The sequence below is a fragment of the Vipera berus genome, assembly GCF_964194415.1.
Source record: "Vipera berus genome assembly, chromosome: Z".
Lineage (NCBI taxonomy): Eukaryota > Metazoa > Chordata > Lepidosauria > Squamata > Viperidae > Vipera > Vipera berus.
Window position 1 is genome coordinate 61,961,881 of NC_138205.1, and position 23,560 is coordinate 61,985,440.

Genomic DNA, 23,560 nt, shown 5'->3' on the forward strand with positions numbered 1-23,560 from the left:
AATGGTAATTTAAATACACGGAGAAATTATGGCCAATAAGTCAACTAGGCTTTTAGGTCACCGATATGATGATATAGCCAATAGTTTGTAATTGCGTAAGAGTCGCAGCCGAGCGCTCCACGCCACGCGAAGACGCCAGCCGAACACTTCTGCGCCGAGCTTCATTGTACTTCCTCCGCCCCTCCCCCTTTCCGTTGTGACGAGAGGCATTCGACGCCAGCGACTAAAGAATTTGTTGACGTCCGCGTGCGAAAAAGTGGAGCGGAGAGCGGGAACTTATCCAGTCCCGCAGGATTTGTTGGCATGCGGGGATGCGGCGCCAAGGATTGCGGAGAAGACGTGACTTCTCCTCTGCATACTGGAGTTTCTGTGTTCCTTGGGTCGCTCTGGCATTGTCCCTATTGCAGGGATTTCCCTTAGGTAAAAGAGCGCGTACTTCAATATTTAGGAGGAAGGGTACAGGAGGCTTCCCAGCTCGACCCCCTTGAGTCCATAATGTGCCTTCTGTCTTCCTCCTGGTATATTGGTAGCGTAATTCGCGAGGAAAGTCCCCGATAATACTGCATGTTTGATTGGTTTAATCGTCTATGGTTGCTGGACGGAGGAGTATAACTAGCAAGCAAACCCATAGTAATGATTCGCATAGAAAAGCCTACAAGCCAGTGTTTGTAGTTGGGCAGTTGGCATTCTGTCTTCCAATCCATGTTTCCTGGGCTAGTAATGTATGGTCTCCGTATGAATAACCCAGTTTTTGCAAAAAAAAAATTGACTGGAGAATTTTGTGTTTCATTCCCATATAGATTTTACCTTTCAATCTTCTGAAAGCCTTCTGAAGTAATTTTTGGGGAACTAGGTGGAATGCTTCCTATGTAAATTGCCCTCACCCAGTTGAATATATAAAGTGCTAAATCCCAGGTGCTTCACCAATAGACGTCTTGAGTCTGACAATTCTGTTATTTCATGTTTAAAAAATAATAATCGTGGATTAATGATCATGAAGAAACTTAAAAATCTTTTTGGGACATATTCACAGCTCTTCACAGTGATTATTGATTTTGAATTATTTTAAACCTTCAAAACTTTTAAACCAAAGATTTATGCAATGTGTTGAGAAACTGATGGACTAGACTCGAGACTGGAGGAATGCTGGTGGCCTGCTCACTGATGAATCCATATTTGTTCTGGCACCTATTTTGGGATTGGCAAAATAACCTTTTGGGAAACTGATTGATCTACTTCTATAATGTACTTATCATAGTATTGTAATACATACATTCATGATAGAAGTATGTAACAATGGATTTATTTGCCTGTCAAAAATATCACCAATTATTTCTACTAACTGGAAAGGTATAGTACTTTCTTCTCTGGCAAACATTGGATAATATTGATGAATTCTCATTGTTATATTAAATTTTCCCAATGTCTATTAGGTTTCACATAATTGAAGGGAATGATTTCAATGTTATATATCTATTCTCCCTTCCTCCCACCAAAAATTAATGTGTCAGGAAAAGGTACAAAATATCTTAAAATAAATTTCAGTCCCGGAATTCATTTGGGTACTAGATATAAGCATATAGACTTTTTATCGCTTCCTAGTTTTCTGTTCAACTTTCCTTTGTTTCAACAAACCAGTTTTGGGCATGGGTGTTGTCGCAGTTACTAAAATGGCTTTGTTCAGTGATAAATCACAGATCTGCTATTCGTTATGCAAATTTCTATCTGCTTCCACCATGATGAACTTGCAAACTATTTTCTAGTAGTTTTCTTTTGTAATTTTCTAAAAGGATATGAAAGCAAAATGAAACTAAAAAATAAAGTTATTTTGAATAATTATTATTTTGTATTAGACAAATAAAAGTAACATTTATTTCAAGATTCAAGACCTTTCAAACAAAGGATCCTAAAATGCATTTGAGCAAATATACTAATAGTTGAGAGAACAAAATAAATGGATTTCATTTTTATCTGAGAAAGAATATTGTATTAAAATGTATTTTTTTCCAGATTTTATAATTGAAAACAGTTGTAGAAAAATTGTAAATGTTTAGAATTACTGTAATTTATTATATTTTCCTTATTTACATATATATGGTTGTATGACTCCATCTTGTGGCTATGCATTGTAGTTATTTTCTTATCAGAAAAGTGTACTATAGTTTAAAACGTAGAAATAAGCACATGGGAAGAAATTTGCCTTCAATTGAACAGCAATATACATATCATGAAAACAGGTTAGTTAGTTAGTTGTATACAATTTTATTTCTGGCTTGGTGTTCAAACTAAAATCCAAAAATGGTAGGCTTTTGTTTTGTTAATCTAATAAAAGGGATGCATGGTTCATAGGCAAACTGAAACAAAAGACCAGAAAGCAGAAATTATACTAATCCTTTTTGAGCTTCAGATTGAAATAATGCTAGCTTTAGAAATGTATAAGAAAGATCGAGTACATTATAGTTAAGCCTTGCTTAGTGAAAAGCATAGATAAAATACTTGCTATGCTACTTGCTATGCTGATAACACAAAAATAATAATTAGAGTTTTCTGGTTGCTCTCCATGTCAGCTAGCATCTAATGGCTAATCAAAAGGAAGTTTTTATTTAATTTTGGTTTGGTTTTAGGCTTATGGTCATCTCAGCAGTAGAATATTTAGTTCACCGAACTAGGAAACAGATATTCGCTGGATTAGACCACATTTTGTACCTCTTCTCTGAGCCTGAAAATTGCTTAGGTAGTCAACCTTAGGATAATATATATAATCAAGGTTTGGATGATGCACAAATTTGTGAATCATTAGAAATCTATGTTGAACCATAGATAAAACTTTTATAATATTGCTTCCCTTAACCGAGGGTTAGGCAACCTTGCCTCTTTTATGACTTGTGGACTTCAACTCCCAGAATTTCTGAGTCAGCATAGCTGGTCCACAAGTCATAAAAGAGCCAAAGTTGCCTACCCCTGCCATAATTCAAGCTGTATTATGTATTTGTATATCCCATTTTATATGTGACTTAGCACATGTTAACTATGTATTGATTGGACTAAAATTTTAAAATAAGTTATGTGATAATCTTATATTTGAAAAAAATGAGTTCTGAATAAAAATTTATAGGACTGTACAAAGTATAATTTATACTTTTCTAGAGTATAATTGTTTCATTTGTTTTAAGTTCATGCTTGTGATAGCCAGTTTGTCGTCTTTTGGTCATTTTTTACTATTTTCAAAATCAAAAGCATCAAGGTCTCCTCTGATTATTCTTGACTATGTAAAATCTTAACAATGTTCATATAATGTTCAAATGTTTAAGCTTTAGATTATTACATAACTGCAAACCATTTGCATTATTCTCATGTTGGTGACCTAAATTAGATTATCTAAGAGCCTTGGTGGAGCAGTGGGCTAATGCCTCCTTAAGTAACACCAGCTGCCTGCAATTAGTGCAGGTTCGCATCCCACCAGGCTCAAGGTTGACTCAGCCTTCCATCCTTCCGAGGTAGGTAAAATGAGGACCCAGATTGTTGGGGGCAATTAAGCTGACTTTGTAATAATGCTGTAATAATGCTGCTTGGGGGTGTATGAAAGCCCTAATAAGCAGGCATATACATAGAATGAAGGCTACTGCTAAGCTTGTAAGCCGCCCTGAGTCTTCGGAGAAGGGCGGGATATAAATGGAATTAAAATAAAATAAATAAATAAATAAATAAATAATCTAAACCTTAAATATTTGAACATTATATGAACATTATAAGATTTTATGAAGTCAAGAATAATCAGAGGAGACCCTGATGCTTGAAGATCCTGAAGATAATAAAAAAATAGTCAAAAGATGACAAACTGTTTATCACAAGCATGAACTCACAACAACTGAAATAATTATATTCTAGAAAATAACACTTTGTACAGTCCTTAGAAAAGAAAAGCTGATGCCTTTGAATTGGGGTGCTGGAAAAACCACACCTCTGGCTACAAGAATAATTAATAAGTAAAAACAGACTGCTCCTTAGAAGTAGTTTGATTTTACTTTACTTAGTAATTAATTATTCCTGTAGCCAGAGATGTGGTTTTTCTAGTATCCCAGTTTCAAAGGTATCAGCTTTTCTTTGTTCTTTCTGATGATCTATCTTTTATGGAAAACTTATAGCTTTGACAATGCATAACTTTACTATTAGTATGAACTTTAATATTTTATTTATATTTGTCATTGTAGTTCTCCCATTATTAGATGAGTAGTTTCTTTTTACTCCACTGAGCATTGCCATTTTATCCATACCTGGCTTGCAAACTGTATATAATTTTATCTGACTTTAATTGCATCACCTTATAAGATTATAAATAGTCTTGCCCCTATTTTCCTAACTCTTCCAAGTTTATTGTTAGCTGTGTTTTCTAGAATCCCCTTACTTTCAGTTTGCAGAATGTCTGGCTCTAATTTGGTGACCAAACTTTCAAACTTTTAACTGGCCCAGCTTATTTGAAGGACTTTAAATATGGAATGGAAAGAAGATCAATCTTTAGGATGTAATCCCAAGCATAAACCTGAAGACAACCAATTATATAGTGCGAAAGAAGGGGAACTCAGACATAAAACATGATACATAGAAGGCAAATTCAGGGACAGTAAAAAAGAATGTAAAACATAGAATAACAGAATTATAAGGGACCTTAGAGATCTTCTACTCCAATACTTTTCAATATTTTCACAGATTGTACCACTTCTAGGACATAACAATGCTTAGCAAGGTGTCAAAAACTTGATGACCAAAAAAAGAAAAAGTACCAGTTTTAATTTCTTTCATGGCGTTTCCTTTGTTGAACCACTTTTGCTTTGCACTGACAGACATATGAATTTATGCATATTTATTAATATGCACCACTACTTTGGTGGTCAGGTGGCTGGCCAGCCTTTTTTTCTATCTGTGCTATTTCTCTCTCGCACACACAGCCTACTTCATTGATCTCTCTCCTTCTCTCATAGAAGCCTCTCCTCCTCTTCTCTCTTTCTTCTTACTGCTTCTCTCACAGAAGCCTCTACTTCTCCCACAGAAGCCTTTCCTCTCCTCTTCTCACTGCTTCTCTCACAGAAGCTTCTCTTCTCTTTTCACTGCTTCTCACGGAAACCTTTCCTTTTCTCCCTCTCTCTTTCTGTTTCCTATTGTCTTTTTTTCCTCTCCCTCTCCCACCAAACCCTCCTTTTATATCCTCTCCTCTCTCCAGCCTCCTCCTTTTCTTTTCCAGATGTGCCACTCTTTGGGGCTCAGGGAGAGCTTCAGCATTGGTTGCCACCACTCCCACACGTAGTAACCCATTCCCCAGCTGGCTGCTGCACACAGCTCGATCAGGTAGAGCTACACATGCCGATCCTAGGCCCTTGGCAGTTCCAGCTGACTCTCTCACCCCAAGGCCTGTCTTGCTCCCAGTGATAGCAGAGACTGTCGGAAGTGCCCTCAGCAGAGCCCCAGCAACACTGCAGCCCCAGCTGACTCTTCCCCCAGGTCTCTCTGGTGCTTTTGCCACTTCAGCTGACACCCTCCCCCTCCCTGCTACACATGTCTAGGTCGCATACCACCTGCCAGGTGCCGAAGTACCACCAGTGGTCAGTATACCACAGGTTGAAAAGCCCCTGCTCAAGCAGGAGACGCTGTACCATTTCAGACAAGTGGCTGTCCATTCTCTTCTTAAAATCTTCCAGCTTTCGGGCACCCATAACTTCTGAAGACAAGGCATTTCACTGGTTAATTGTTCTCACTGTTAATTGTTCTCCTTAGTTCTAGATTGCTTCTCTTCATGATTGGTTTTTATCCGTTGTTTCTTTTCTTACCTTACCTACTGGTGCTTTGGAAAATAGGTTGACCCATTCTTTTTAGTGGTACTCCTCAAATATTGGAACACTGTTATCATGTCTTCCCTAGTCCTAGTTCACTAGACTAGACATAGCCAGTTCCTGCAAATGTTCTTCATAAGTTTTAGCATCCAGTCTCCTAATCACCCCTTGTTGTTCTTCTCTGCATTCTTTCCAGTGTTCTAATATCTTTTTTATAGTTTGATGACTAAAATTGGATGCAACATTCTAAGTTTGGTCTTATTAAGGCTTTGTAAAGCAATACTAATACTTCATGTGATCTTGATCATATCCCTCTAATGAAGCCAAGGATTGCATTGACTTTTTTGGCTGCTGCCATACACTTTTGGTTTATAGTAAAGTAATTGCCACTAGGATTCCAAGATCCCTCTCATGTTACTGGTACAGAGCCAAGCTTCACCTTGTCTCGTGGTGGCGAGCCTATGGCACGTGTGCCAGACTGGGCACACAGAGCCCTTTCTGTTGGTATGTGCGCCAGAGGGACGCTTACCTCCCCCTCTCCATGAGCGCTTGACTAGTGGGAACTGGAGAGGGCAGGGAAACCAAATCTAGCAGTGCTCTCTCTAGCAGTGTGAGAGCTGAGCAGGGATAGGGGAACCTATAAAAGGAGCAGGTTTTGGCGGGAAGGCAGTGAGTGAGTGAGCAGACGGCCTTTGGAAGCAATGGTGGGCATGAGTTTGGAGAAGACAAGTATGATGTGGCGTCCGTTTGTGCTTTGCAGAAGGCTAGTGGAAGGGGGACACATGAGTGGATTTTGGAGAAAGGGGGAGAGGGAGGGAGGGAGAAGGAAGGAAGGAAGGAAGGAAGGAAGGAAGGAAGGAAGGAAGGTGGGCCTGTCAGCTGTTGTGCAGATGCGCAGTAAAGCCTGCCCAGGTGACACCGAAGCCAGCTAGCCCTTTTGCAGGAGAGGTGGGGGGAGAGCAGCTACCCCTGAGCACCATGCCTGCCTCCCTTCAGGCTCCCTTGGCTTCTCCGCCCCCCTCCAGGCTGGGACTGGTCAGATTCCCCCCATGGGAAGTGCTGTGCCCACCACCAGCCCATCCCTGTCCAGCCCTCCTCCATCCTCTTCCTTCTGCGGGCGGACCGCGGCTTACCGAGCCGGATGGTGCCTCGCCCTGCACACATCCTCAGATGGAGGAATTGGGCAGCCTCGGCTCTTGCTCCCTTCCAGCCTCCATTCGCCCAAGGCACGAGCTCAGCGTGCTCAGCTGGCCAGTGACGGGCTGGAGAGCGCCAGACGGCAGCAGCTGCCCCAGGATGAGCGGTAAGTGGGATGGGCGCTCCCAATGTCTGCGGAGCTGTGGCATCTGTGGCAGAAGAGTGCAGGCAGGCAGCGGAGGTCACGAGGAACCCTGATCCCAGCACAGCCCTTCCCCTCCTCCTCCCCTCAGAAGAGCTGTGGGGCTGAGGAGCCTCCCCGCGCCTCCCCACCCCCCTGGTCCCCAGAGCATGCTGACCCCCTTTCTCCCCAAAGGAAGGAGATGAGCCACCTTGGCAGCAGCTGCTGGGCATTGGAGGATCATTTTTCTAATCCAGTTCCCCCCCACACACACAGTGACGAGGGTGAGACAGACCGTGCCAATCTCCGTTGGTGCTGCTGAGCTGGCACCCCTGACTCGAGATGGGACCCCCCCTGCCCAATGTTCTGTGATTAAGAGGCTCTGGCAAGTGCCTGGGGGGGGAGTCAGAGGGGCTGTGAGTCCACCCATATGGCCTCCAAGGACTGTATCATTGAAAGCTCTGTTTTTGTGTTTTTGGGAGGTGGAGTGAGTGGGGAATCTTTATTTTTTGCCTTGTTTTGCTCTTTTAAAGAGAATGTGTGCCCAACGCCCCCTGCTTAGCCAGAAGCCTTGCACCATCACCGTTCACCTGCTGTGCTCCCCCAGCCCCTCTCCCTTTGAAACAAACAAGCCCCCCCCAATCCTCCCCTTCTTGCCTTCTGAATTAAAATGAGAGAAAGCCAAGTTTTTTCTTTTGTGGTCTTTACATATTTAAACTACAGCTAGAAGGAAGTGGGAAAGAAAATCATTGCAAGACACTCTTCTGTTGTAACTTTTTTTCCTTGTCACTTTTTGGAGTTTTCATTCTTTCGTGAGAGGGCAGTGTTTGGGAGGGGGTATAGCTGTCCCTTCCCCCCCAAGCCATCAGCTGAGCAAGACGCCCTCCTGCCTACTGCCCTACTTACCAGAGACCCCCTGGATCTCCCCCAACCCTGCTTGGCCCCCACAGGCATCCCTCCCCAGGAGCAACATCACGTTGGCCATGCCCACCCATTGGGCCCTGCCCACCCCACAATACATAAGTGGGTTTTGGGTTGCAGTTTGGGCACTCGGTCTCTAAAAGATTTGCCATCACTGATGAACGTGTACAAACGTTTATTCTTACCTAGGTGTAAAATTGTACTTTTATTCACTTTGAATTTCATTTTATTATATAGGCACAGTGTTCTAATTAGTTGAGATCCTTCTGGATCTTGAACCTTTCTTCTGGGATGTTGGCTATTCCTACTAGCTTAGTGTCATCTGCAGATTTGATGAATTCCCCTTCTATTCCCACATTTACGCAGATATTGAACAATACTGGGCCTAAAATGGATGATGGTACTCTCTATCCCACATTTTTCTAGCTGTCCATGAAGTAGGTTGTGATCTATTTTGTCAAATGCCTTGCTAAAATTTAAGTATATTATGTCCACAGCATTCCACTGGTCCATTTAGTCACTTGATCAAAGAATAAAATAAGGCTTGTTTGGCTTGATCTGGTTTTGACAAATTTGTGTCCACTTTTGGTTATAACTTTGCTTCCTTCTAAGTGTTCGCAGATTTGTTGCTTGATTATCTTTTCCAAGACTTTTTGATTAGTTTGTAGTTTCCTAGATACATTTTTTTCCTTCGTGGAAGATGGGAATCACATCAGTTATTTTCCAGTCCTAAAATAGTTCCTCGGTGCTCTAAGAACTTTGATAGATATAGGTCAGTGGTTCAGAGATCATATCTGCCAGTTCTCTCAGTTCTCTGGGTTGTAATCCATCAGGACCCAATGATTTGAGTTCATCTAGAGCTGACAGGTGTTCTCTTACCTTATTTTGGCTTATTTTAATTTGCATTCCTAGCCTGTGATTTATGGTTCTATTTTTGGTAAGTTGGGTTGTATTATCTTTTTGCATGAACACAGATGCAAAGTATGAATTAAGCAGTTTTGCTTTCTCTCTCCTGGTAGTTACTTGCCATTATCTCCCATTAGCGCAGGGCTTTTCAACTTTTTCACCCATTGTACCACTTTTAGGATACGGCAACATCCAGTACCACCAGTCACCTAACAAGGTGTCAAAAACTAGATGACCAAAAAAAAAGAAAGGAAAAAGTGATGAAGTACAGGTAGTCCTCGACTTACAACAGTTCGCTTAGTGACTGTTTGAAGTTACAATGGCACTGGAAAAAGTGCCCCCCAAGCCACAGCCGAGCAAGACACCTGACTGCCTGCCTGGTGGCGCTTTTTCTCCTGTCCAAGGTTTTTATTGTTGTGAGCATTTCTGTTCAGGATTGGCAGCAGGTGGGGTGGGCATTTGGTTTTTATTTCCCCTGTCTGCTGGGTGGTTGCAGCAGGTTTTGGTCACTTGACATGACCCTGGGACACTGTGACCGTCATAAATATGAATCATTTGCCAAGCATCTCAATGTATATCACAAGACCCTGGGGATGCTGCAACATTCCAGCTGAGCTTCTTGGCTCAACAGAAGCGCCGGGATCAGCACTGAGCTCCAGCTGGAGCCTGGCGCTGATACTGGCACTTCCGCTCAGCCCTGCAGCTCCAGCCATCTCTCGCTCAGGCTTGTGTGGTGCTGCCACCAGTTCGCTCATTCCCCGCCCCCGCTACCATTTTTCTAGGATGGTCATGTACCACCTGCCAGGTGCCAATGTACCACATGTGGTGCCCGTACCACTGGTTGAAAAGCTCTGCATTAGTGGACCAATTGTTTCTTTGACTTTTTCCTTGTTTTTTATATGTTGAAAGAAACTTTTTAAATTATTTTTAACACGTTGCAAGTCTTCATTTTGAGCCTTAGCTTTCCTAACTTCATATTTGCAGGTTTGGGCTATTTGTTGGTATTCTGCCTTAGTTATGTGGCCCTCTTTCCATTTTTAGTATTTTTTTTTCACTTTGTCCAAAAATATATAAGGGTAGCTATGACATTGTTGCCATTACTGAAATGTGGTGGGGTAAAACCCATGACTGGAATGTATGATTAGAGGGATTCAAATTGTTCAAAAGAAACAGATCTAAAAAAAGAGGATATAGAATTGCTTTATATATATAAGAAATAAGTACACTTCTATAGAAATGCAAAAAAATCCCTAAGAAACAAAATCTTGAATGCATTTGGGTTAATATAAAATAAAAAGGAATAGATGAACTTTTTTGCTAATCACTTAGGTAAGGGGTGCAGGAAGCATGATACAGTATAATTGTATCAACTGGGAGAAAAACTCTGCACCAGATGGGAGGTCAAGCAAGTTCCTGATGATCCTGGCAGAAAATTTTGTCATCCAAAAAGCAGAGGAGGGAACTAGAAGGTCAACTATACTGGATTTCTTGCTAACAAATGAAATGATAGAAGGGATTGAAGTTGCAGGGACTTTTAGGAGTGTCATGTCATATTGGAATTCAGTATAATGCAGGCACAAGTAATTTACCATAGTCAAATTAATATCATAGACTATAACAGAACTTCATAACAAATTTTGTAAGATGCTGTGGCCTTCCTGTCTCTTGTGTAACAGGAGAACAACCCAAAAAAAGAATTGCCCAAAGAATTAAGGATATAGAAGCACAAAATGATATAACTATCCTTGGTAAGGTTGGTAACTTGAAATGGCTGAGTAAATACAAACATATTTTTCAAGTAGACAGTTATTTGAAGTTACAACTGCCAAAACATCTTAGGGAGATATTTACGCGGGCGAGATTCAAACAGCTTGACACAATGGTCACATAGGAGATTTCATGCTATACCCTACAATGAGCATCTCTGCATTTGTGGAGCGGCAGAGGTTGAAGACCTGGCTCACATCCTATTTCATTGTTGCCTATATAAGAGGGTGAGAGACAGGTATCTTGGTCTATATATCAAACGAATGACCCATTGGGATCCCCATATCAAAACAACTTAGCTTATGTCTGGCCAGAACTTGAAAATAATATTTAACGCAGCACAGTACTTAAACAAAATGGTTCAGTTGAGATCTGCATATGTGGGACTGATTGGGGTAGATTGCAAGGGCAACTCCAAAATATAATTTTATCATATTTTATCTATATCTTAAATTATTGTACACTATTATAATTTCATTTTAGATTGTATTTTATTCCTATTTCATTTTAAATTGTATTTTATTCTAATTCCATTTTAAATTGTATTTTATCAAATTCCATTTTAAATTGCTTTTATCAAATTTTAGTAATAATTTGTTGCTGAAACTTTGCACTTTGATATGGCCCAAGGGCTAATCAATAAAGACTTATTATAACAGAACTGACTTCAACAAACTTAGAAAGAGCTTAGGAAGGATTCCATGGATGGAAATCTGAAAGGGTAAATAACTCAAAACGCTTGGGAAACACTGAAATATGAGATTATAAGAGCCCAGACTAACACAATACAATTGAGAAAGAAAAGTAAGAGACCACATACGAAACCAGAATGGTTATATATATAAAAAATTCTCAGATAACCTGAAACATAAAGGACAGGTATAAAAATGGAAAGAGGGACACATAACAGAAACAGAACACCAGCAAACAGCCCTAATCTGCAGGGACAAAGTCAGGAAAGCTAACACTCAGAATGAACTGAGACTTGCAACAAATGCCAAAAATAAAAATAAAGTTTCTTTCAGCATGTTAAAAAAACAAAAAAGTGAAGAAAACGATCATTCCACAAAAGGGAGAAGTTAGCAAGGAAATATTAGGTAACAGGGAGAAAGCAGAACGTCTTAATTCACTCTTTATGCAAAAAGAAAAACAATCCAACCTATCAAAAGAAGTACTGCAGAAGGCAGACTAGGAGTACAAGTCAAAATAGGCAAGGATAATAAGACAACACCTATTCACTCTAGTTGACTTGAAATCATCAAGACCAGATGGATTGCATCTCAGGGTTCTGAAGGATCTCTGAACTAGGCATATGAAATCTCTGAACCAAGTCTGGAGCACTAGAACTAAGGTTCCCATGTTCAAAAAAGGAAAAATGGATCTAGGAAACTACAGGTAAAACACCCTTATATCAATATCTGAGAAAACCCTGGAAAAGTTAAGCAAGTAATCTGCAACACCTTGAAACAAGCAAAGTTATTACTAAAAACGTTTGTAGATTAGCTTTGCAGATCATGGCAAAGAAACCTAATTGCATTCTTTTTTTGACAAACTGACTAAATTGATAGGTCAGAGAAATACTGTGGACGTAATTTATTTAGACTTTAATTAGACATTTAATAAAGTAAACTATAGCTAGTCTACTTTTATCTTTACCAAGTCCACAAGTCATAAAAAGGCCAAGTTTGAAGACCCCCCTAATCTACTGGATATGTTGGAAAAGTTAACCAACTTTTTTATATTTACGTCCAGTCTCTTCCAAGAAGATTACATTTGTTTAACTGAGTGCGAATCATGTTTTGTTACATTTCATTAACGTTGTTGTTAGCTGCGAAGTCGTGTCCGACTCATCGCGACCCTATGGACAACGTTCCTCCAGGCCTTCCTGTCCTCTACCATCTTCTGGAGTCCATTTAAGCTCACGCCTACTGCTTCAGTGACTCCATCCAGCCACCTAATTCTCTGTCGTCCCCTTCTTCTATTGCAGACATGTCAAACACAAGGCCCGGGGGCCAGAAGTGGTTCCATGTGGCCCATGAAGCCATCCTGGAAACAGTGAGGGAACGGCCCCCACTGCCTTGGCTCTGGCCCAGAGACCCTCCTTCTGCCAGAGACCCTCAGATCTGTCCCACTCCTGCCCAGGCCCCCATAGGCACCCTTGATGCGAATGATGTAGAGCTGGCCATGCCCACCCAGTAGGCCATATGGACTCTAGCCACACCCACCCAGTAGTCCACACCCACCCAGGCCATACCCACCCGGCCTCCTGAGGGCAACCACAAAGCGGCCCTCAATGAAATTGAGTTTGACACTCTTGTTCTATTGCCCTCAATCTTTCCCAGCATTAGGCTCTTCTCCAATGAGTCCTTCCTTCTCATTAGGTGGCCAAAGTATTTGAGTTTTAGCTTCAGGATCTGGCCTTCTAAAGAGCAGTCAGGGTCGATCTCCTCTAGGACTGACCAGTTTGATCGCCTTGCAGTCCAAGGGACTCTCAGGAGTCTTCTCCAGCACCATAGTTCAAAGGCGGATGCCATGATCTTGGTTTTCTTAATGTTAAGTTTCAACCCAACTTTTGCACTCTCCTTCTTCACCCGCAACAAGAGGCTCTTTAGTTCTTCATTTTCTGCCATTAGAGTGGTATCATCTGCATATCTTAGGTTGTTGATATTTCTTCCGGCAATCTTAATTCCAACTTTTGATTCCTCTAACCCTGCCTTTCTCATGATGTGCTCTGCATATAAGTTAAATAGGCAGGGTGACAGTATACAACCTTGCCGGACTCCTTTCTCAATTTTGAACCAATCAATGGTTCCGTGTCCCGTTCTCACTGTTGCTTCTTGGCCCACATATAGGTTTCTCAAGAGACAAATAAGATGGTCTGGTATGCCCATCTCTTTAAGAACTTGCCACAGTTTGTTATGATCCACACAATCAAATGCTTTAGCATAGTCAATGAAACAGAAGTAGATGTTTTTCTGGAACTCCCTAGCTTTCTCCATGATCCAGCGTATGTTGGCAATTTGATCTCTAGTTCTTCTGCCTCTTCGAAATCCTGCCTGTACTTCTGGTAGCTCTCGGTCCATATACTGCTGGAGTCTAGCTTGTAGGATTTTAAGTATAACTTTACTAGCGTGAGAAATGAGTGCAATGGTGCGGTAGTTTGAACATTCTTTGGCACTGCCTCTCTTTGGAATTGGAATGTAAACTGATCTTTTCCAATCCTGTGGCCACTGTTGAGTTTTCCAAATTTGCTGGCAAATTGAGGGTAGCACTTTTACTGCATCATCTTTTAAGATTTTGAATAGCTCAGCTGGAATACTGTCACCTCCACTAGCTTTGTTGTTGCTCAGCTTTTCTAAGGCCCACTTCACTTCACATTCTTGGATGTCTGGCTCGAGGTCAGTGACCACCTCATTGTGATTATCAGGGATGTTAATAATAATATAATAATAATAAACCTTTATTGTCAAAGTACAACATGTGTCCATTGAGATTAGCTGAGCCCCCCCCATGCTCTCTCCCCCCAACACACAGTGACAACAAACCCTCCATCCTACCACACCATGTGAACCAACTACACCACACACCGGCCTCCCAAGTTAATTCTGCATAAGATTATGTCCCATTTAAAAGCCTAACAGCCCACAGTTAAAAGCTATTTTTCAGCCTGTTGGTACGGCTGGCTATATTTCTATATCTCCTACCCGATGGTAGGAGAGTAAAGAGATACCGTCCAGGGTGTGAGTCATCCCTGAGAATCTTCCTCACTCTTCCAAGGCAACGAGCCCTGGCGAGGTCATCCAGTGGTGTCAGGGAACAGCCCACAATGTCTTGTGCTGTGCTCACTACCCTCTGTAATACTTTCCTGTCTGCGGCTGTCAGACCAGCATACCAAACCACAATACCATACGAGAGGACGCTCTCTATAGTAGACCGGTAAAAGAGGGTCATTAGCTGTTGTTCTACCCTGTTCTTCCGCAAGACCCTAAGAAAGTGAAGCCTCTATTGGGCCTTTCTAGCCACCTGGGTTGTGTTAACTTTCCAGGTCAGATCTTCACAGAGGTAGACTCCCAGAAATTTAAAGGAGGAAACTCTCTCTACACAGTCCTCCCCGATGTAAAGTGGGGCAGGTTCCTCCTTTTTTCTCCAGAAGTCTAACACCATCTCTTTCGTCTTGATGTTTAGGTGCAAGTTGTTGTTACTACACCATATGGATAGTTTTTGTACCTCCGCCCTATATGCTGCCTCATCCCCACCTGTAATAAGACCCACCACAGTTGTATCATCTGCGAACTTGATTATCGCAGTGGATGGGTCAAATGATACACAATCATAAGTGTATAAAGAGTACAGGTAGGGGCTAAGTACACAACTATGTGGTGTGCCAGTGCAAAGCTTCAGGGAGGTGGACAAAGCAGACCCGACCCTCACTGTTTGTAACCGATCCCTAAGAAAGTTTTGAATCCAATCGCAGATGGCGGGGGAGAATTTCAAGTCAGTCAGCTTCTCGATGAGAATGCTCGGCAAAATGGTGTTGAAAGCCGAGCTGTAGTCAACAAAAAGCATCCTGACGTAACTTCCAGGTTTCTCGAGATGACTTGCTACAGAGTGTAAAGCAGTAGCTATGGCATCGTCTGTCGACCTATTTCCCCTGTAGGCAAATTGATGTTTATCAAAGTCCAGTGGGAGGCATGTCCTAAGATGTTGGAGAACCAATCTTTCGAAGCATTTCATGAGTACAGACGTTAATGCAATAGGTCTGTAGTCATTCAGGCACTCAACTGCAGTTTTCTTGGGGACTGGGACAATGGTAGCTGCTTTCAAGCACGATGGTAAACATGCCGTTTGCAAGGAGATGTTAAAAATCCTTGTCAGGACCCCTGCTAATTGATCGGCACAATTCCTGACCACTATCCCCAGCACCCCATCTGGGCCTGTGGCTTTGCTGGGATTCACAGCCTTCAATACAGCTCTCGGTTGGTGTTCACACAGGGTGAGTGGCTGAGAGTCAGAAGGCCGGCCAGCAAAGGCTACAGGGTCTGGTCTTTTAACCTCGTAGCGGGCGAAGAAGATATTCAGCTCCTCAGCCAACGAGGCATCGGTGTTCGCCATGCTCCTCGTGCTGCCCTTATAGTTGGTTAAGTGCTGCAGTCCCTGCCATACTTGCCTCGGATCGTTGTTCGCTAAATGGTTCTCCACCTTTTGTTTGTATTGTTGTTTTGCCATCCTAATGCCTCTTCTGAGATTTGCCCTGGCCTCTGTATCTGTCCCTGTCCCCTGCCTTAAAGGCAGAATCCCGGGCTCTCAGGAGTGTTCGTATCTGCAGTCATCCAGGGTTTACAGTTCCCGTAAACTCTAATGTACTTATCTGTTGTTACACTATCAGTGCATGTTCTAATATAAGAGAGTACGGCATCTGTATATGAATTTAGATCTTGTTCTTCAAATACACTCCAGTCAGTGGTTTCAGAGCAGTCCTGCAACTGACTGAGAGCACCCACTGGCCAGGTTCTGACCCTTTTTGTGACTGCCTGAGTCCTTTTCCTGAAAGGAACATACTTTGGGCACAACAGGAGTGAAAGATGGTCAGATGTACCCAGGTGGGGAAGAGGGAAAGCTCTGTATGCCTGTTTCAGATTGGAATACACATGGTCCAAAGTGTTCTTCCCTCTGGTGGAAACTTGCACATACTGTACAAACTTAGGGAGAACTGTCTTCAGACAAGCTTGATTGAAGTCCCCAGCCACGACAAGAGCGCCCTCTGGGTGAGTTTGCTGCTACCTGATGATGACGTCATACAGCTGGGAAAGTGCCATGTTACCATTGGCATCAGGTGGAACATAAACAGCTATAATAATTACCACAGTAATTTCTCTAGGCAGATAGAAAGGCCTACATATAACAGTCATCTTGTATAAGCTCATTCTTGTATAGTTCTTCTGTGTAATTTTGCCACCTCTTAATCTCTTCTCTCTCTTCTTGTTTTATCATGCCCATTTTTGCATTGAACGTTCCCTTCATCTCTCCAATTTTCTTGAAAAGATCTCTGGTCCTCCCTATTCTATTGTTTTCTTCTATTTCTTTGCACTGTTCATTTAAGAAGGCATTCTTATCTCTTCTAGCTATTCTCTGGAATTCTGCATTTAATTGGGCATATCTTTCTTTTTCTCCCTTGCCTTTCGCTTCCCTCCTTTCCTCAGCTATTTGCAAAGCTTCATTAGACAGCCATTTTACTTTCTTGCATTTCTTTTTCTTTGGGATGGTTTTGGTTGCTACCTGTTGTACAATGTTGCGAACCTCTGTCCATAGTTCTTCAGGCACTCTGTCTATCAGATCTAATTCCTTAAATCTATTTGTCACCTCTACTGTATATTCAACAGGGATATGATTTAATTCATACCTGAGTGGCCTAAGTGCTTTTTCCTACTTTCTTCAGTTTAAGCCTAAAGTTTGCAATGAGAAGCTCATGGTCTGAGCCACAGTCAGCTCCTGGTCTTGTTTTTACTGACTGTATAGAGCTCCTCCATCTTTGGCTGCAGAGCATATAATCAATCTGATTTCTGTGTTGACCGTCTGGTGATGTCCATGTGTAGAGCCGTCTCTTGGGTTGTTGGAAAAGAGTGTTTGCTATGACCATCGTATTCTCTTGACAAAATTCTATCAGCCTGTGCCCTGCTTCATTTTGTACTCCAAGGCCAAACTTGCCTGTTTTTCCGGTTATCTTTTGGCTTCCTACTTTAGCATTCCAATCCCCCATGATGATAAGGACATCATTTTTTGGTGTTAGTTCTATAAGGTGCTGTAGGGCTTCATAGAACTGGTCAATTTCATCCTCTTCAGCACTTGTGGTTGGGGCATAGACTTGGACTACTGTGATATTGAATGTTTGCCTTGGATTCAAACTGAGATCATTCTGTCATTTTGAGGATTGTATCCCAGTATTGCTTTTCCTACTCTTTTATTGACTATGAAGGCTACTCCATTTCTTCTGAGGGATTCTTGCCCGCAGTAGTATACCTGATGTTCATCTGAATTAAATTCATCCATTCCTGTCCATTTTAGTTCACTGATACCTAAGATGTCGATGTTCAGTCTTGTCATCTCTTTTTTGACCATGTCCAGCTTTCCTTGATTCATGGATCTTACATTCCAGGTTACTATGGAGAAAAAATCTTTACAACATCGGACTTTCCTTTCACCACCAGACACATCCACAGCTGAGCGTCCTTTCGGCTTTGGCCCAGTTGCTTCATTCTTTCCGGTGCTACTAGTACTAGCCCTCTGCTCTTCCCCAGTAGCATATTGGACGCCTTCCTACCTGAGGGGCTCATCTTCCAGTGTCATATCGTATTGCCTTTTGGTACTGTCCATAGGTTTTTCATGGCAAAGATACTGGAGTGGGTTGCCATTTCCTTCTCCAGTGGATTACATTTTGTCAGAACTCTCTGCTATGACCTTTCCGTCTTGGGTGGCCCTGCACGGCATAGCTCATAGTTTCATTGAATTATGCAAGCCCCTTTGCCACGACAAGGCAGTAATCCATGAAGGGGATTTCATTAATATTACTATGCTAATAATTTGTTTATATAATTGTCTGAAGTTGTATAGTTCATGAACTTACGTGTTACCATTTTCATCATATTCATTCTGTTATACCTGGAATGAATGCCCATAGGTTGCATATAGCCCAATAATGCTTTAGTTAACAGTTTAGATATCAAAGATGCCCAGCAATTGGCATAGCATTTTAATATATATCTGCAGTTTCCATATATTCACCTAGGACAATTACCAAATATAGGTAGTCCTCGACTTATTTAGTGACTGTTCAGTGTTACAAACGCACTGGAAGAAGTGATTTATGACTCTTTTTCAGTTATAACCTTTGCAGCATCCCCATATTCAAATGATCAAAATTTAGATGCCTGGCAACTGGTTCATATTTATGACCGTTGCTCTGTCCCAAAGTCATGTGATCACCTTTTGCGTCCTGACAATCTCAGTGGGAAAGCCAGATTCACTTAACTGGGTTACTAACTTATCAGTTGCAGTGATTCACTTAACAACTCTGGTAAGGAAGGTCATAAAATGAGGCAAAACTAACTTAATAAATGTGTCACTTAACAACAGAAATGTTGGACTCAATTGTGGTTGTAAGTCAAGGACTACCTGTAATGCTTTGGGTATGCCTCAGATTGCTTCTAAAATTTAGTGGTGGCTTGTCACCAAAATGTGGCAGCAGAGCAGCTGATTGGCACTTTTTATACCAAACATATTTTTTGTTCCCTGTATCACTCAACTGTTACTTAGCTTTTCCTTTAATTATGATTCCTTTCTTCCTGCACAATGACATTTGCAAACCATGACTGTCAGTAGCAGATACTTTGATATTTAGAGGCAAAGTGCTTTCTGAAGCCATCAAACAGAATTAGATGTTCTTAATGGTCTTAAAAATCAGTAGTATTAATGTTTGCAAGTAATTTATAAGTGCAGTAAATAACATGAATTGATTAAAAATTGATCAAAACTGAATAGGAAATTAAAATATAATTTAGATGAATATTGTGTTTCTGAAATTAATGCGAGGAATGTGCTAAGAAATCAATTGTCAAATTAATGTATCAGTCTTATATTTTTCATAGGGATTAATATATAAATAAATAAATGTTTTGCAAATTAATAAATAAAGACTGATAAGGATTTTGAAAATTTGGATATGTTCTGCTCTGGCTCTTTTTTGAGATTGTTCATAAGATCATGCATTGAATTTTGATTGAAATCTTCCAATTTATTTGAGTTATGAAAATTTTGGCTTTTTCAAAAGAGTAACGATAATCAACATAGGTAAATTATTCAGGATATTATCACTTTGATACCTAATATTAAACCAGCATTTTCTGATTTGAGTATAGAATGAAATATTTATCCTGTGCAAGTCTGGTTTTTAACACCAAATCTAGCATGACGGGAACAGCAAAGAAGAATCTAATATTTCAGCATTTATCCAAGGCATCTTGAAATAATTTTAAAATGTTTGGATTATTGTTTGAATATAGCCATTTCATTCTGTATTCTTGCAATTGTGTGTGAAGTGACTGTGGTTGCTTTGATCTTTTATTGTTCTCTGATTAGTCAACAGTCATTTGTGTCTAGTTATTTTTCTAAGATTTGAAATTATGCTATTTTTTCCCTTTTTTGACAGTTCATTCTTCTACCAGAATAGATCCTCGTGCACTGAAAGTTGTAGGATCAACAAATTTACCAGGTATATAGTAAACAAATTTGAAATTTTAGAGAGGTTTTCAGCATTGGCTATATTCACATGTTCGTATTTTGTCTTTAAATGAAATACACAGTTCATGCCTCATGAATGTTAATGCCATTTCTTTACTCTCTTTCATTACTTTCTATGAGAAGTGAAACAAATCAAAAAAACAAAGTTCCTATTAACTAGAATTAACAAAAACTGTGGTTAAGGGTTAAACTAAAGGTGTCACCATATAAAATCCTGATTTATAGTTGGTTTCTTTTCCTGGTTTTTTGAAACCTATTTACCATAATTAATATAGTTAATAGTTCATTGATCTCCAGGTACAGGTAATCCTCAATTTACAACCACAATTAAGCCCAAGATTTCTGTTGCTAAGTTGTTAAGTGAATTTTGACCAATTTTATGACCTTTCTGATCACAGTTGTTAAGTGAATCACTTGTTATTAAATTAGTAACATGGTTATTAAGTGTCTCTGGCTTCCCCATTGACTTTGCTTATCACAAGGTTGCAAAAGGTGATCACAAGACCCCAGGACATTGCAACTGTCATAAATATGAACCAGTTGCCAAGCATCTGCATTTTGATCAGATGACCATGGGGATGCTTCAATAATTGTAAGTGTGAAAATGGACATGTCACATTTTTCAGTGTTGTAACTTTGAATTGTCACTAAATGGTTGTAGGTTGAGGACTAGAAATGGTTGTAGGTTGAGAAACAGACTCCAAAAAAAAGAGAGAGGAGCAGTTGCACTGTATTTAAGAAATCACCAGACTTCTACAGATATACATAGTACCAAGGAGAAAAGACTTCTTGAATGCATTTGATGAATATTAGAAGAAAAAGAAATGACATTGTTAGGTACATACTAAACAGGCCATCCAACCAAGCAGAGGAAATAGAAAAATGTTTGGTTAATCAGTTAGCTACGTGTGCAGGAAATACACCACTATAGTAGTGAGGGACATTAATTGGGAGACAAATTCTGCAGCAAGTGGGAAATCAGACAGGTTCCTGATGAGCCTAGCTAACAACTTTATCATCCAAATGTTAAAGGAAGAAATTAGAAGGTCAGTTAATTCTTACTAATATGGATGAAATGATGAACGGGGTAGAAGTTGTAGGAATTTTAGGAGCAGAGTGACCATGTCATACTAAAATTCAATATAATGCACACACAGTAGTTGAAAAATGTCAGAGAGGTGTTTTAGATTTCAAGAGAGCTGACTTCAACAAACTAAGAAATTAGGAAGGATTCCATTGATGGAAATTCTAAGGGAAAAATAATTCAATATTGGGAAACATTGAAAAATGAGATTAAAAAAGCCCAATCAAAATACCACAGAGAAAGAAAAATGAGAGACCAGATAAAATCAGTGTGGTTCAGCAAGGAGCTCTCTGACAAACTGAGATACAAAAAGAAGTATAAAAATGGAAAGAGGAGCTCATACTAAGAACAGAATACCAACAAATGGCCTGAATGTGCAAGGGTGGAGTCAGGAAATGCAAGGCTCAGAGAATGAAGTAAGACTTGCAACAAATGCCAAAAATAACAAAAAAAGTTTCTTTTAATATGTAAGAAATATATATATTTATATATTTATATTTATTAAATTTTTATACCGCCCTTCTCCCGAAGGACTCAGGGCGGTGTACAGGGCAATAAATATCAAAATATACATACAAAAGTTAAAAAGAATTAAATAATTATGCCCAATATAAAACAATGATTAAAAATGTTAAAACCAAATCCAAACCCCAACCCCATCAGACCAGGCCGGATTGTTCAAATAAATAAGTTTTTAGATCGCGTCGGAAGGAGCGAAGGTCGGGGGCCGTCTGGAGCTCAACCGGCAAGCGGTTCCATAGGTCTGGCGCGCCCACAGAGAACGCCCTCCCCCTGGGGGCCACCAATCGACATTCTCTGATCAGAGGCACCCTGAGGAGGCCCTCTCTGTGGGAGCGCACTGGGCGGAGGACCTAGCATTGAAATACACGAGCCTGAGCTCAGGTGGCTGCTCATCCTCGCTCCCGGAACCATGGGCCGAAACCAGAGGGTCGGAGCGCATCACCGCTTGGAAACAGCGGGGACGCACTCCCGAATATTGATACGACCCTCTGTTCACACGCCTGCTGCCATTCCCAACCGCCATGGGAATAAACAAACCCACACCCCGCTCCGGGGCCCCGGAGGCACCCAACCCAAGCCTCGTCACGGCGCGATCAATCCCAGGCCTGGTCTGAAAAACGGTTGGTGGAACCCCCCCAGTTCCCGACCAAACCTCATAAGCAGAAAGTCAAGGAAATGATCAATCGACTAGTGGAAGAAGATGGCAAGATGGTGACAGACAGTAGGGAGAAAGTAGACCTTCTTAATTCCTTCTCTGCATCAGTTTTCATGCAAAAAGAAAAAACTTAGCCCAGCCTATCAAAAGCAGCACCATGGGAGACAGAACAGGAATGCAGATCAAAATAAGGAAAAATTTACTAAGTGAATACCTATCTATTTTAGATGAGTTTAAATTGCTGGGACTAGATGATTTACATCCCAGGATTCTGAAGAAGCCAACTGATTTGACAAATCAGCTTGACATCAGTATCTGGGGAAATCCTGGAAAAGAAAATCAAGCAATGGATCTGCAAATAGATCCAGCAGTGGCAGATTTGTAAGCACCTACAAATGAAAAGGGTGATTACCAGAAACCAGCCTGGGTTTGTTTAAAACAGATTTTGCTTTATTGTCTTCTTTGATAAAGTGACTAAATTAATAGATCAAGGAAATGGTGCGAATATAGTATACTTAGACTTCACAGAGTGGATAATAATCGATGATTTTTTTTAAAAAATTGTTTTTTTATTTAAATCAGCTTTTTTATTTTTATCAAATATATTGAAATAAAATGCTTTTGGGAGTAAAAAATTTAAATATAGTTTTCTATTTAAGATATATTAATAATTTAGTTATTCAGCATGAAATGGAGTTTAGTTATGTAGCATGAGGCTGTATATTCTGCAATATTTACATTTCAGGAATATTCTTTTGTCCCATTGTTTTGCAAATCTATGTACACTACAAACTGATTGTTCGAAGAAAAATGCATCTCTACCAGGCTCTAAGTGTTTTAAATAAAAGAATTTGAATAGTTCTCCAACTATCGTGTTTCCCTGAAAGAAAGACCCAGCCTTATATTATTTTTCCCTCCAAAAGAGGCATTAGGTCTTATTTTGGGGGGGTGTCTTATATTTTTTGTGACACTTGCCTCTTCTCGCGGTGGTGGCACCAACAGCCCCTTCCAGCAGTCCACAGTCCACTTCTGCTGTGGCCGCTTGAGGAAGGAGACCGCATGGCACATCTCACCGCTGCCGCCACAACGAGGTAACGCAGGGCGGGGGAGGGGATGGAGCTGCTGCAGCCACCCTGCACCCATTTACTTCAGGGCCCCACCAGCCAGACCATTCCTTGCTGGGTGACCTTCCCTTTCATTCTCCTCCCGAGCTGAACTGCCATGCTCCAGAGGATGGACGGGGTAGGCCTGGTCCCCCTCCACTGTTT

General features: G+C 40.9%; 1 protein-coding gene across 2 annotated transcripts in view; it reads left to right on the forward strand.

Moving 5' to 3' along the window:
- Window positions 1-243: 243 nt before the first annotated feature.
- ZPBP (zona pellucida binding protein) overlaps window positions 244-23,560 on the forward strand; it is a 93,584-nt gene continuing 70,267 nt past the window's right edge. For both annotated transcript variants that reach the window (XM_081343634.1, XM_081343633.1), the window contains exons 1-2: window positions 244-420; window positions 19,940-20,002. In XM_081343634.1, coding sequence (XP_081199760.1) covers window positions 312-420; window positions 19,940-20,002 — 172 coding nt within the window. In that variant the 5' untranslated portion in view covers window positions 244-311. The remainder of the gene's footprint in view (window positions 421-19,939; window positions 20,003-23,560) is intronic.